This window comes from Syngnathus scovelli, chromosome 13, assembly GCF_024217435.2.
Source record: "Syngnathus scovelli strain Florida chromosome 13, RoL_Ssco_1.2, whole genome shotgun sequence".
NCBI lineage: Eukaryota > Metazoa > Chordata > Actinopteri > Syngnathiformes > Syngnathidae > Syngnathus > Syngnathus scovelli.
In genome coordinates, this window is record NC_090859.1 from 8,120,832 (window position 1) to 8,136,643 (window position 15,812).

General features: G+C 44.2%; 1 protein-coding gene across 8 annotated transcripts in view; it reads left to right on the forward strand.

The window, feature by feature from the left end:
* rgs3a (regulator of G protein signaling 3a) overlaps positions 1-15,812 on the forward strand; it is an 88,461-nt gene that overhangs the window by 43,915 nt on the left and 28,734 nt on the right. The window contains exon 1 of one of the 8 annotated variants that reach the window (XM_049738245.2): positions 7,431-7,605. The exons of 6 other annotated variants lie outside the window; for them this stretch is intronic. In XM_049738245.2, the coding sequence (XP_049594202.1) occupies positions 7,543-7,605 (63 nt within the window). In that variant the 5' untranslated portion in view covers positions 7,431-7,542. Of the gene's footprint in view, positions 1-7,430; positions 7,606-9,412; positions 9,578-15,812 lie in introns of those variants that run through there. One more of the 8 variants, XM_049738246.2, reaches the window with a different exon arrangement.

The following is a 15,812-nucleotide window of genomic DNA, read 5'->3' on the forward strand; positions in this document are numbered from 1 at the left end:
CTTTTAAATTCAGAGCAGGTGTGACTCACTGGAGTGTAAAATAGGTTTATAATGAACTGCAAGACTATCTCCACTCATGAATGAGGAAAGTTGGTCGCTGTGACACTTGGAGATCGCTTTCCATTCATTCTGTTAATTTTTATTTTGCAAGCTGGTTGTTGTCATCAATAACTGGCGTGAGGAGCCTTCGCATTAATAATATATGAAACTTACATCTGTATTGAGTAATGCTTGAGAGGAGTTCCATGGATGTAACTTAACACTTCTTATCTTGACGGCTCTGAAGTGTCTCTGTGCATACTATATATAACCGGATAAGGGGAGTTTTTTTAATTTGAATATATAATTACTATTCTGAAAATTAACTAAATTCCTATTTACATCATCCCGATTAATTAATGTATTATTTTTATTGAGGTGTGCTTCTGCTGCTGCTCACTACAGGGGTACTTGTCCTCTATTTGGCTTTGCGCCGCTATTCATTAGATAGAAACATAAATAATAATTAAACCCCTAGAAACATCTGTTCTACTCAATAAATATGTAATTTGCATGCCTCTTAGTGTCTTTTGCCTCCCTCCTGCAGACACACATTCCTGCTCATTGTCTTTAATTAGACATGGGTGAATTGCATTTGGCTTAGCTTCACTCGTCTTTCCCCCTCTGCATGCTATTTTTGGGGATGCAAGGTTTAGATTTACATTTTTGCTGAGGAGCGGCTGCTGCTGCTGAAAAAAAAAATGCTTTCATGTTAATACTTGAATGCACATTTCTTTGCAACTATAATAACACTCTGCATGATTATATGGAGTGACGAGATGTTCCATCTCTATATTAATTGAGAAATGGTAAATATCACCCCCAAAAAAATGTTTTGGAGGGTAGTTTGATTTTATTTTGATTTTACTTTATGATGGTTATCTTCCCCTCCGCGAGTCGTCACCTTATCTTGGTGGAGGGGTTTGCGTGCCCCTATGATCCTAGGAGCCATGTTGTCGGGGGCTTCATGCCCCTGGTAGGGTCACCCATGGCAAACGGGTCCTAGGTGAGGGGCCAGACAAAGCACGGCTCACAAGCCCCTTATGATGAGTGATATAAATGGACTTAGTTTTCCCTCGCCCGGACGCGGGTCACCGGGGCCTCCCTCTGGAGCCAGGCCTGGAGGCGGGGCTCGAAGGCGAGCGTCTGGTGGCCGGGCCTTCGCCCATGGGGCCCGGCCGGGCATAGCCCGAAATGGAAACGTGGGTCCCCCTTCCCATGGGCTCACCACCTGTGGGAGGGGCCGAAGGGGTCGGGTGCAATGTGAGCTGGGCGGCAGCCAAAGGCGGGGACCTTGGCGGTCTGATCCCCGGCTGCAGAAGCTGGCTCTTGGGACATGGAATGTCACCTCTCTGGCTGGAAAGGAGCCCGAGCTGGTGTGTGAGGCAGAAAGATTCCGACTAGATATAGTCGGACTAGCCTCCACACACAGTTTGGGTTCCAGTACAAGCCCTCTCGAGAGGGGCTGGACTCTCTTCCACTCTGGAGTTGCCCACGGTGAGAGGCGTCGAGCAGGTGTGGGTATACTTATTGCCCCCCGGCTGGGCGCCTGCACATTGGGGTTCACCCCGGTGAACGAGAGGGTAGCCTCCCTCCGCCTTCGGGTGGGGGGACGGGTCCTGACTGTTGTTTGTGTCTATGCACCAAACAGCAGCTCAGAGTACCCACCCTTCTTGGGGTCCCTGGAGGAAGTGCTGGAGAGCGCTCCTTCTGGGGACTCTATCGTTCTACTGGGTGACTTCAATGCTCACGTGGGCAATGACAGTGAGACCTGGAAGGGCGTGATTGGGAGGAACGGCCCCCCTGATCTGAACCCGAGCGGTGTTCTATTGTTGGACTTCTGTGCTCGACACGGATTTTCAATAATGAACACCATGTTCAAACATAAGGGTGTCCATGTGTGCACTTGGCACCAGGACACCCTATGCCGCAGTTCGATGATCGACTTTGTAGTCGTGTCATCGGATTTGCGGCCGCATGTTTTGGACACTCGGGTGAAGAGAGGGGCGGAGCTGTCAACTGATCACCACCTGGTGGTGGGTTGGCTCCGATGGTGGGGGAAGATGCCGGTCCGACCTGGCAGACCCAAACGCTCTGTGAGGGTCTGCTGGGAACGTCTGGCAGAATCTCCTGTCAGGAAGAGCTTCAACTCCCACCTCCGGCAGAGCTTTTCCCACGTCCCGGGGGAGGCGGGGGACATTGAGTCTGAGTGGACCATGTTCCGCGCCTCCATTGTTGAGGCGGCCGACCGGAGCTGTGGCCGTAAGGTCGTTGGTGCCTGTCGAGGCGGCAATCCCCGAACCCGCTGGTGGACACCGGCGGTAAGGGATGCCGTCAAGCTGAAGAAGGAGTCCTATCGGGCCGTTTTGGCCTGCGGGACTCCGGAGGCAGCTGACAGGTACCGGATGGCCAAGCGGAACGCGGCTTCGGCGGTTGCTGAGGCAAAAACCCGGGCGTGGGAGGAGTTCGGTGAGGCCATGGAGAATGACTTTCGGACGGCTTCGAGGAAATTCTGGTCCACCATCCGGCGTCTCAGGAGGGGGAAGCAGTGCAACGTCAACACTGTTTACAGTGGGGATGGCGTGCTGCTGACCTCGACTCGGGACGTCGTGAGTCGGTGGGGAGAATACTTCGAAGACCTCCTCAATTCCACCTACACGCCTTCCATTGAGGAAGCAGGGCCTAGAGACTCTGAGGCGGATTCTCCAATCTCTGGGGTCGAAGTCACTGAGGTAGTTAAAAAACTCCTCGGTGGCAAGGCCCCGGGGGTGGATGAGATCCGCCCAGAGTTCTTAAGGGCTCTGGATGTTGTGGGGCTGTCATGGCTGACACGCCTCTACAACGTTGCGTGGACATCGGGGACAGTGCCTCTGGATTGGCAGACTGGGGTGGTGGTTCCCCTCTTTAAGAAGGGGGACCGGAGGGTGTGTTCCAATTACAGGGGAATCACACTCCTCAGCCTCCCTGGTAAGGTCTATTCAGGGGTGCTGGAGAGGAGGGTCCGTCGGGAGGTCGAACCTCGGATTCAGGAGGAGCAGTGTGGCTTTCGTCCTGGCCGTGGAACAGTGGACCAGCTCTACACCCTCGGCAGGATCCTCGAGGGTGCATGGGAGTTTGCCCAACCAGTCCACATGTGTTTTGTGGACTTGGAGAAGGCGTTCGACCGTGTCCCTCGGGAGGTTCTGTGGAGGGTGCTTCGGGAGTACGGGGTGCCGAGCCAACTGATAAGGGCGGTTCGGTCCCTGTATCACCGATGCCAGAGTCTGGTCCGCATTTCCGGCAGTAAGTCGGATTCGTTCCCAGTGAGGGTTGGACTCCGCCAAGGCTGCCCTTTGTCACCGATTCTGTTCATAATTTTTATGGACAGAATTTCTAGGCGCAGCCGAGGCGTTGAGGGGGTCCGGTTTGGGGACCTCAGCATCGCGTCTCTGCTTTTTGCAGATGACGTGGTGCTGTTGGCTTCTTCAGGCCGTGATCTCCAGCTCTCGCTGGAACGGTTCGCAGCCGAGTGTGAAGCGGTCGGGATGAGGGTCAGCACCTCCAAATCCGAGTCCATGGTCCTCGATCGGAAAAGGGTGGAATGCCCTCTCCGGATCGGGGATGAGATCCTGCCCCAAGTGGAGGAGTTCAAGTATCTTGGAGTCTTGTTCACGAGTGAGGGGAGGATGGAGCGTGAGATCGACAGGCGGATCGGTGCAGCGTCGGCAGTAATGCGGACCCTGTACCGGTCCGTTGTGGTGAAGAGAGAGCTGAGCCAAAAGGCAAAGCTCTCAATTTACCGGTCGATTTACGCTCCTACCCTCACCTATGGTCACGAGCTATGGGTCGTGACCGAAAGAACGAGATCTCGGATACAAGCGGCCGAAATGAGTTTTCTCCGCAGGATGTCCGGGCTCTCCCTTAGAGATAGGGTGAGAAGCTCGGTCATCCGGGAGAGACTCGGAGTAGAGTCGCTACTCCTCCACGTTGAGAGGAGCCAGATGAGGTGGCTCGGGCATCTTATCAGGATGCCTCCTGGACGCCTCCCTGGGGAGGTGTTCCGGGCATGTCCCACCGGTAGGAGACCCCGGGGACGACCCAGGACGCGCTGGAGAGACTATGTCTCTCAGCTGGCCTGGGAACGCCTTGGGATCCCCCGGGATGAGCTGGATGAAGTGGCTGGGGAGAGGGAAGTCTGGGAGTCCCTCCTGAAGCTGTTGCCCCCGCGACCCGACCCCGGATAAGCGGAAGAAGATGGATGGATGGATGGATGGATGGTTATCTTAAAGTTCCACTTTTGTGACAGGTATAAATGTTAAAATGCTACTTCAAAAAATTTGCTTTTTATTTTATGTAGGTCTTTCCATTGGTTTAACCGAGAATAGATCATTTGTATTTAAGATTTTTATCAGAGTAAAAATAGGTTTAAAGTCCAAACAAACTGGTCAACTCTTGTCCTACTACATACTATTGAGTTTGACTTCATAAGTTGTCCATTACAAAAAAAAAAAAAAGACGAAAGCATTTGTTCACTGAAGCAGCAGTGCAGAACTTTTCTAATTTTGCATTCAATCCATCAGAGTTGTTTATATACTGGCGTGGCCACTTTTGTTTTATGGCGCTCATTAAGAAGACAAATGTCCGAGAAAGCAGTCCGCTCTTCTCCCCAGAGTCCTCACACCGCGATAATGTTTATGCAGTGGCGATACAAGATGAGATGAAAGCTGCACAAGTACTATAAAAATGCAAAATCTGTATAAAGAATACAAACATAAAGTATGAAAATATTACATACAAACAAAACGTATGTTTTAGATAAAAATATGATGAGCAATGAATAAAAACGTATACATATATTAGATTTATATTATATATATTATACATAGATAACTAATTTCATGAAAATAATAATACAAAAATATTTGGCATTAAATTATTCATACACATACGTATGTGTCACCTGCGCCACAACTTAGACATGTTTTTAGGTAGTCTGAAATTTAGTCTACTTTTTGCAAAATGTGCCATAACACACGGCAGCCACATCACCTATGAAATCCACAAACAGGCTATACTAGACTTGCCCAGGCACCAAAATGATGATGCACCCATTTTCACGCCGAGCACAGGGGCTGCCTACCAAAATAGGGCCCAAAGAAAGAAGCAGTTTGTGCGTCATGATTAAATGCTTCAATCCAATTCATTCTGCCGCACCAGTGACTCCTGGCAGATCTGCTAAATAAGCTAATAACAGTAATTAAAAATCAAAACAGGAATAGAAATCATCTGCATACAAATCATCTGAAATTAACTCAAGGTTTATATGTAACCCATTGTTATGAATTCAGCTTGTAGGTGAGACCAAACTCGATGTGTTTCTGTCCTAGCAAGAACATGTCAGTGGTTACATATACTGGAAGTTTATTTGGTAATTGACAAAATGATCCCTCAATGTTTTGTCTCCTGTTCACCTCCTATTGCTTGGGGTGCATACAGTATCTCCTCAGACATCTTCTCCCTGCTCGTTTGGCCCACTTAGTCTCCCGTCCTGTTTAGCTTTTCCTAAATATGCTCGTGCACACACACACGCACGCACACAGAAAACCCAGTACAGCAATGTTATGTTACCCAGCAGTGGATTAATTCCCCCGACCGTCTTTAAACATTAATGGCCTCCCTTCGGTGGGCTGGCGTTTAACTTTATTTTAGCTCGACTTTAAGTGTGTTGTGTAACAGAGCCGAGTGGGTTCGGAGCGGAGACGTGCGGGCTCGACCCCGAGAGGGCGTCGCTGAGCACAAGATCGGTCCACTTTCAATTCTAATTACATGCATTCTTCACCCTGGAAAAACATGAAGCCGTGCCAAACATGCTGTTGAGCTGGAATAATTTAATTTGTGCTAGTTCAGTAGAACGTAACATTTAAATACAAATATGTTGCGTAAGAAGGTCAGCATTTCATACCAGACTTCAGCAAATCTTGTGAGACTTCAACTTTTTTCCTCTTTGGTTGTTTTCGTGAAAGGAGGCTGCCAGGGATAGTATGGATAAAAAGTGTGATGGTAACCATAGAACATTTTAGATTTTTAAAACATGTTAACAGATTTGACCGTTTTTAAATTGGATAACGTTTTAGTTTTCCTAAAACTAGCTAGGCCTCTGTCAGGCATTATCAGAGGAAGAGTAATTTTATATTAATGTGTTTTTACTTTGCAGTGTTTGACTTATTTTTGCACTTGTATAACTCTCGGAAGTTTCAAATATTTGAATGTTCTAATATTGGTGTTATGGTAGCTACAGTTTGCCCCTAGAACAGGTTATCTTTGATCATATTTAAAAATTGATTTTAGACATATTCAAACATTTTAGTGAGTCACTTTTGCTTGGATTGTTTTAAATTGGACAGTTTTTTGGACCCTCCTAATTTTTTTTTAAGTGCCATGCCTCTACTCGTGTGAGTAGTTTTACTTTACTTCATTTTAATTCTGGTTAACTATTTCTTACAACCCAATGACAGTTAATTTTTTTAAAATTTCTTTAACACTTTTTAACAATTTTAGAATGCTGCCTTAAAACACATGTACAGTTGATGAGGTTCTTGGCAACAATCTGACCTTGAAGCATATCTATTTAATCTATTCCATTAATTCTGGAAGCTGAAAAAAAAAACTCACTTTTTTAACCTGAACAAACAGGTCGACTGTTCTTCAAGCTCGTGTGTTTGCACTTTAGCAGTTCCCCTGTCATCAAAATCATGTTGACATTAAGTTGACAGTACAGTGTAACGTCCTGGAAGAAAAAAAAAAAAAAACAGTTTAATAACAATAATCACTTTTATGGCATCAGATGTCTTTCAGTCTGACTTTGCGGGCAACAAAAGCATGCGCTGTGTAATTGACGAATTTAAAATAGCCCGTCGTATGCAAGCACATGATACGATTAGATAAGGTCTGATGGAGAGCTTGCGTGCCTCACCCTCGGGTCGGGGTCTCACTCTTGACAACATGTGTTCATGTGTTTCTCGTGGGCGCGCGTAACATCCTGCTCTTCGGTGGGTTTTGATTCACGGTTTTGATTTGCAACTTCTAAAAATAGCTCGCCGACAGGGAGACTGAGGGAAGGACACTTGGATGCTTTACTCTCGGGAGAGTTACTTTGAGCATTTGATCTTTTAATAACCTTCACTCTCGTTGTGTTTACAAGATGCTTAAGCATCCCCTGCTCACCTCAGCCTCATCTGTTCTTCTTTTATTCATTTCCTCTGCTCCGTCCTTCACGGAACCCCCCCCCCCCCCCCCCCCCCACACACACACACACACACACACACACGCACACACAACAAGCTTTACCGCACCGTCTCACTCTCTCACTATCGCTTGTGCACACATTGGTACCAATCCCCACGCCTGAGCCGGAGACGACCCAACAAGACAAAAAGCACATCAGAAAAGGACAGCATGCACACAACAGGGACGCTGGATTAACTGCACATCAGTGTGTGTGTGTGTGTGTGTGCATGTGTGTGCATGTGTGTGTGTGTATCTCCTTTGCACGTCAGCCAACTGTGCGCCCAGATGCCTGTGTCGAAGGTAATGTCTTACCTTCTGTGTCGGTGTAGCGATGATAAAACTATGTTATTCCAGTGAATGGGACTATAATGTGTGTGAAAGCTGCAACTTTTTTTTTTTAAGAGATCAATGAGTTTCAGCTTCTTGGGTTTTTGTTGCTCCTTTCTGAATCGTGCGTTCATTTAGTACTTGTCTGTTATTGTCGATGTTTGCCCTGATAAATAATTGTGAGCGAAAATTACAAGTGCAGAGTCACTGGACACAGAAGGAGCGCTTGTTCCTGTGAGTTTTTTTTTTTCTTCTACAAAAAAAATAAAATAATGCAACTAATAGGATTTCAATTTGTTAGAATTTCTTGCAAGATTTGTCCAGCAGTTAATTACTGGGTGTATAAATTGTGAATATTGCAAAATTGTGCCATATGCAGGAAATATGGCTATTGGTAGTGTAGTGGTTCACTCTTGACTCTTATATGTCTCCTATCTTTCAAAAACTAACTTGGTATAGTAAAAAGTGTGTCCTGGCTTACTATTTGAAAAGCACTGTTGATGATTGCTGCTTTGTTTACATTGGAGCAGAATGGCTCATACGTGTCAAGTGTATGGTGGCAACCTATGACTCAGTACAATTATAGGTTACAGACATTTCCATAAATAGTTGCATATGCACCATGGCTCAGATGACAGCTTGAGGAAGAAGGAGACATTTACTAGACTGTATTGTAACATGCTTTTATGTAACAGAGAAGCAATCAAGCCATCATCCTCATCTGGTTTATGGTTATAGTCATATTACAATATTGTCATTATTACCATTATCCTTGATGGATATATTTTTCCCAAATTATTGTGACGATTCATAAGAATTTGCATTTGTCCTGCATAATTTAATCTATGACAATATTATTTTTATTATTGTGTTTATTATTGCAGTTTTATTCTTTCTTGTGATCTTATTCAGGAAAAATGAAGTATTCGCTTAAGATTATGCATTTTTCCGTTTATAATACGACTTTATTCTTGCAAAACTACAAATATTCTCATTCTGGCTTCTTTGGTAGGACACAAGTTTAAGTTAATTCATTTTCATGAGATTATGACTTGGTTACTGTGACTTTTTCCTGAAAATTCTTGTAAAACTAGGAGAACTTTATAACTTCTCACCACATTGTATAAAAATGTTAGAGTCTCACAATATTCTGGCTATTAGATATGACTTAATTTTCTTAAAATAACTTCTACATCACATTTTTTTGCACCAAATTCTGAGCTAAATCTATTATTCTACTTTATTACTGTAAGATTAACATTTTGTGAACAGATGACATTTGGATGGATGGATGGACGGACGGACTGATGGATGGACAGATGGATGAATGATGGAAATTGGATGGATGAATTATTTAATGCCTACTCTTTTAATTTCAGTAAGTTATTGACATTTTCTACAAGAATGCAAGGAGCTCGAATTGAATTCACTTTTTCTTAATTGGCCCTTTATATATCCCAGTAAAACAATGCAACCTTGCTGCAGATTAAAATAAAGTACCAGTGCTGGTAATGTAAGGCCAATAAACATTGATGATAGATAGAGAATTCTCCAATGGATGTAATGATATGGTCCTTAGGGATGCGTCTGTTGAGTTCATTATAGACCAGTTGGCATCCAAACATAAAAAACAACGCACACGCATTCTCTACTCGGTGCTCAACTGTCTCTTCTCGTTACCAAGACTCAAGAGTCCACCTTCTTCGCCTCGCAGGCACACGCTCTCCCCTCCCTCTAATTCCTTGCTCCCCCCCCCCCCCCATCCTCTTCTCTCCATCCTCCTCTCTCTGAGGAGCCCACACTGACACAATTGCACGCAGCTACAGCCGAACCTCCACGCTCACTTTGACAGAAAAGGAAGTAGGGCACTTGAATGGGGACGTGCCGAGCGCTTTTCGTGACCTTTTAGCGGACTGCAAAACTTGGGACGACTTCCACTCACCAGGTAGGAAGGGTGTCCTTTGAATTAATGTTTTTTATCTTGTCTGAGCAAGAGGAAAAAGTGTTGTCTTGCCCCTGCCGGGCAGGGAGTGGTTTGTTCATATGACCGGACAGATGTGCAGAAAAGATAAGGAAAAAGCAATAAAGGCTTATTACTCATTTTATGAAAAGACTTGTTTGCGGCATGTATCATGTAATCACTCCTCTTGTCTTCTTCTTCTCTACTTTTTTTAGCATAACACAAATATTTCTTCCTCATTTCGAGATAAACAAGATTTGTTAGCCCTCATAACTGTTTACATCCCAGCTCAGGCTGCAAGTGACACAGGATTTAGACTATCTGGAACTGCGAGGGACAATGAAGCCGTTTAAGAGAGAGCCATTAAAAACACTCTAAAACATGTCACAGGGTGGTAGAGACACGAGAGAGACAGAAAGCCAACCAAGCGAGTGGAAGGAGAAAACGGTGAGGAAGCACACTTGGGTGTAATTGCCTTTCTAGTATCCTCACCAGGGGAATTATGGGGATTATTCTCTTATTTGAGGAGGCGCAGACAACTCGCAAAGGGTGTGTTTGTTGCTTGTCGTGTGCATAGACAACTAATGGATGGCAAAGATATGTTTTCTATGAGATGTTTGCATCTGAGATGTGTCCTCCCTTCATCTTCCGCTTGTCCTTGATCGATAGGAGACACTGTCCGTTGTAGATACACACGCATGCACGCACGCACGCAGCGTGATTTATCAGCTTCGCCTGGCTCGTTTGAACAAATGAGCCGTTTGTTACATGCTAACCTTGGAACGTTGTGATTCGAAGCCTTCTGTTGGTACCTATTTGTCACACACAAAGAAAAGATGTTCCTTCTCGATTTTACCCATTTTGTCAGGTTTATTGTACTTTACAAGTCAATCCAGGCCTTTATTTCCAGAGGCATATGGTAGCAATTACCACCTGCTGGCATGTGGAATTATTTTTTTTAATAAATTTCTACCCCAAAGCCAGGAGACAGGGCGATCTACACACCCCGTTTCAAGTGCCAGTTTTTTTATATGAAAAAAATTGCCCAAGTTAGAGCATTTCAAAACATTTTTTCCAACAGTAACTTGTGCAACTCAATTCTCAATATCATTTCAAGATGGAAAGTGAAAATAAACAACAAAAATAATGTGGTTGCACAAGTGAATATAAATGGGATATGGCTGTGTTCAAAATTAACTAATCAAATTTCTAATTCACGTTAAAGGGGAGTCAAAGTGTCTCTAATTAACCCAAAATAAAGTTTTTATCTTCTCCTAGGCTTGGTTGTCTATGTGTGCGCTGCGATTGGCTGGTAACCAGTTCAGGTTGTACCCAGCCTACTACCCAAAGACTGCCAATCGCCTCTATCACACCCGGGACTCTCGTGAGAACAAGTATTACAGAAGATGAATGACTGAATGGAAATTTGTTAACCAGTAAAAGCAGGCCTGGGAGCCTAAATTTTATGCAAGTAAACCAGGCTTGATGACGTTTAAGATCGAGGCAGTCAACATTACATACTCATGTATGACCAATTGTCCACCCATCATCCATTATCTGTACCACTTGCGGACATGCTGGAGCCTTTCCCAGCCACCCTGAACTGGTCGCCACCCAATCGCAAGGCACACAGAGATGAACGACCATCCGGTCTCGCACTCACACCTATGGGAGTGCTCAATCAGCCTACCATGCATGTTTTTGGGATGTGGGAGGAAACCGGAGTTCCTGGGGAAAACCAACGTAGGCACGGGGAGAACATGCAAACAGGGAGGGCCGGGGGTGGAATCGAACTCGCCGAACTGTGAGGCGGACGTGCTAACCAGCTCTACTGCTGCCCACGACCATTTGTATAACCTGTAAAATCCTGTCAACATTGTGACAGTAATGAAAAGACCAGTTTGATGTCACACCGGAAATCAATGCAATGGATTCAAAAGCCTTCTTCATTGAAAGCACACACGCATTTAGTGTACATGCGGATCTCTCTTTCTAAGAGGGCCTTTTCCAGACGCACTCAGTGGTCACATTGTCCTCAGCTGCTTGGCGTCACGTAGCTAAGCCAAGTTACGTCACTGGCATTCTCACAGTGAACCTTCAGTGTCTGTCAATAATGCTTTTGCATCACTGGACCACACAAACACCACTTGGACCCCTCCTCCCCAAACTTTTACGGTGATGGAATGACAAATCTTCGGCGAACATATAATGCTTATGAAATACATCCCTCCCATAAACTATGATGTCAGTCTTCAATAATGGTAGCAGCTCCTTGTTTTTATTGATCCATCGACCCGTTCACCACTTGTTCTCTTGCACCCTGCTTCCGTTGCCCGTCGTATTCTTTCCACTGAGCACGATCCAAATGGACGCCCGAGATGGATAAATGATGGTGATTGCCTCATCGCTCTTCTGTCCGTGAAAATCAAGGGGCAAAAGAGGCCGGTGCATCGCTGTGCATATAATAAGTCTATTCCGAGATGGATCCGCTATACGGACCATCTATACAGCCCCTACATAGCGCGTTATCACTATTACATACGGCAGTAATGGCTCTCAAATCACCAGAGTGCAGATTGTTGTTGACATGGACTGAACAATCCATGTCAACACACCCTGTGGTATATTTATACACAGTAGAAGAACATGCTGTATTTACTGTATACATGGCTTGGGATGATGTTAGTTTCAAGTGATTGGAGCAATTTACACAAGTGTGACGTGATGTTTCATTTAACTATAACAAGAGTTGGTATTTCGCTTTAAGATCCCACTTCTGACATTATTTGCCACCGAATTCTTGGGAAGCACAATCTTCGATCCGCTGTCCGACTAACAGACTTAATTCTAATATTTTGAATGTCTCAGCTATCCCTAGCTTGTCCGGCGCCACCTTCCCAAAAGTACTTCTAGTTGGGCTTGTCACGTTTAGTCTCAAGCTGAGAGAGTCTTCTTCTAATGCCATTTACCAATGTAAGATGTTCAACTTGGTTTAGATCCAATTTATTACCTCACCAATCAATTCGGTCTGTCTGAGTCAACTGTTCTTTGGGTGACATACCATCAGAGGGAGTCACTGTTATTTTTGATACCATTCAACAGAACTTGATGGAGTAGCACCTTGAACATTGATTTAAAACCTCATCTACTGGGTTGACAAACCCGCCAGGGAGTCTCACTTGTCCCAACGGTCCTTCCAACTGGGTAAACCTTGGATGGTCACATGACCCCACTCTGTCACCATCTGGCAAAATAGCACTCTCAACTCTGATTTAAAAAAATATGTTTGGTTGGAAAAAAAAAAACCTCGAGTGTCAACTGCCCCAGGGGTCTTTCCAACTGGGCATTCCATGAACATGTCTAATGTTCAGAGATCTTTTTGTGAGAACTCAAAGTAGCACCTGACACCCTGATTTGAACCCTCGGCTACAATTCAACTTCTGACACTAAAACATTTTTTTGTACAAGTTTGCCTGCTCATCCTGGTTCAGAAACTCTGTCTGTTGGGTCCAAAAACCTCTATACTGATCACAAAACCAAATTCTTGATAACCAACTTAGTTTTGTGCTAATCCACCTGGGAGTCATGGAAGTGGAGTATGGGAGGGAGGGACTTCACGGTTGTAACTACAATGGCCGAGAGGAAGTGGAAGGAGAGCGTATGTTTGGCACCGGACTGTATTTCGAACTGCTTTGCTAATTGAGTTGAGTCAGATTTATTGAGACTGTGCACAGATTTGGCATATGGCTACATTAAAGCATTAATGTTGCTGTAAGTAAAGTGAAAGGAGGAGGGCTGGTGGTGATGTGTCTTACTGTATTTTACTGTGCTTCACTCAGAAACATCCACAGGAAATTAAAGGCAACACTAGAGGTGCCTCGCTATAATTTAAAGGGAAAGAAGTTGGATGACAGTTCATAGGTGGAGTTGTAACATTTGGAGGCAGCACAGTAGAGCACAGCTGCTCCCCTGGGATAGGTCTCTCATTGTCATGGTAACTAGGACAGAGGTCACACATGTGACGTCACATGTCCGTGTGTGTAAGTGTGCGTGTGTCTGTGTGTCTGTGTCTGTGAGAGAGACCCTACAGTTCTATTTTTGTTGCAAGTTCTTTGACCTTCAGAAAATCAAAAGGAATACTGCTTCAATATTGACAATAGCCACTCATAAGGCAGCATGGAGCAAATGCTAAGAATATCAATACATATATAATATCATTTTTCTGTGGCACGGTGCTCAACTGGTTATCACGTCTGCCTCACAGTACAGAGATCGTGGGTTTGAATCTGTTTGTGATTGTTTGGCGCCAAGTTGTGTTTGTACCTCGCCCATCATCCGTATATTGCTGGGATGGGCTCCAGATAATCGGGGATAGATGGAGTTACTTGTTTTGATCCTCACCGAATTGAAGACTCATGAGATTTGCTGACATTACACATGACTATGTTCTTAAGAATCCAGATCTAATCAAGTGATCTATTGCACCCTGGGAAAGAGTAACTCTTCTTTAGGAGATGTTATGATCACCGTTCATTTCCTAATGGACTCAGTCTGACCCGTGTTTCAAGATTATTTTCCGAAGGCGCAGCATCGGATCATTACCTCGAGTGTTTTAGTTTGTTGGAGGACCTTCATCCTCTTAATATTCCATCAACATAAAAGTGCAACCCCTCTAAGTTTTATAATCGTCTCATTGAGCTCTTCCGTCGTTGTCAAGAATACCACTCAGATTGCCTTGCAGTTAATCCCTAAGAATTTCCGAACAAAGCTCAACAATATCAGTTAGCATAGCTTCTTTAGTATTGCTTCCCTATTACTATTCATCTTTCTTATTTGAAAATGTCTGCCCTTTAAAAAAATAATGCACTAAACAGCTTTTAGGTAAAAAAAGAACTTTTAGCTAAAATTGCACATGAACGTGTGGCGCCCACCACATGACAACCAGCTGCCCTCCTCTGTGGAATTTATTTTAGTTGACGATAGTAACCATCCATTGTCGCACTTAAATAAGTACTGTATTATTTTGCCACAAAAATACAAAACAAAATATCTGCCTTTTGCCTCGTTACAGAAAATTCCCAAATATGGATGAAAAACTAAATTTGCAAATGAAGATCCAAATATGAATTTAAATTTCTATTTAAAAATAGGAGCACTCACATGAGCTTGCGTGAGTTACAATCATCCAGTGTTGCGACAGTGTGAGAGGGACCAAGTGTTTCTGACAGGTGGCTCCATTGTGTCTCCGACCATAACTTCAACAGTCCCAGGCTCTTTAGTGAGGGCATGGCAAAAGGTGAAGGTCAGGAGGTGGAACATCTAAATATCACATTGACCACTTTGTTATATTGCTTCCCGCTTTTATAGCTTACACAAAACAGGCCACAGTTTACTTATTTGCATCGGTACAAATAAAAAATATATTTTGGGATTTTTTTTTTATGTTACATTCGTTGTGCATCATTTCAACTAAGCAAAAAAAAAAAAAAGTAGCATGAGTGGTCTGGAACGTTTGCCTTGCTTGAATTCCCCTGGAGGAACCTTTTGTTCTTTTCTGCGAGTGCACTTCATTGTTAATATACATCTCCATGCATCATTTGTAACATCACTATTGAGCCTTTAAGTGTGTTCACAAGGGGGCTTTAAGTAGCGGGCTGAGGAGGAAGCAAGATCTCGATCACCTTGAGGCGGAACAGGAAACAGGAATAAGATCTGCTTATTCTTCTTTTTTCTGAGTCGCAGTAAAAAGCACCCTGGCTATGCACACAATCATTTGATTTCTATTAATTAAAGTAATGACATTACCTCCCAAGCAGACACAATCAGATTCATTTGGGATTTTCTTTCCTTTAAACTGACATCTACACAGTTAGTATTCACATTACTACTTGGACATTGCCAAACATTCCTTCCTACCTGCTAAATCACAGGCACTGTCGCGCGAATAAGTGAACATTTTAGGGCATGATCGTGGCGATTGGGTGTTGTTTTATTTATGCGGTCTGCTGGCAGGACGCAACATCGAATCAAATTGATTTATATGAGCTCGTATGAAAACAACCTGGGCTGACCGCAGTGCTGTGCAAACATTAGCGAGAACACAGGGCTGAACTTGTAATAAATTAAGATGTAATGTAAACTTGTGAGGTCAAAACAATAAAAAGATTCAATGTAAAAAGGAACAACAGCCAGAAGACATAAAGTAGCCCTGGAAATGGTT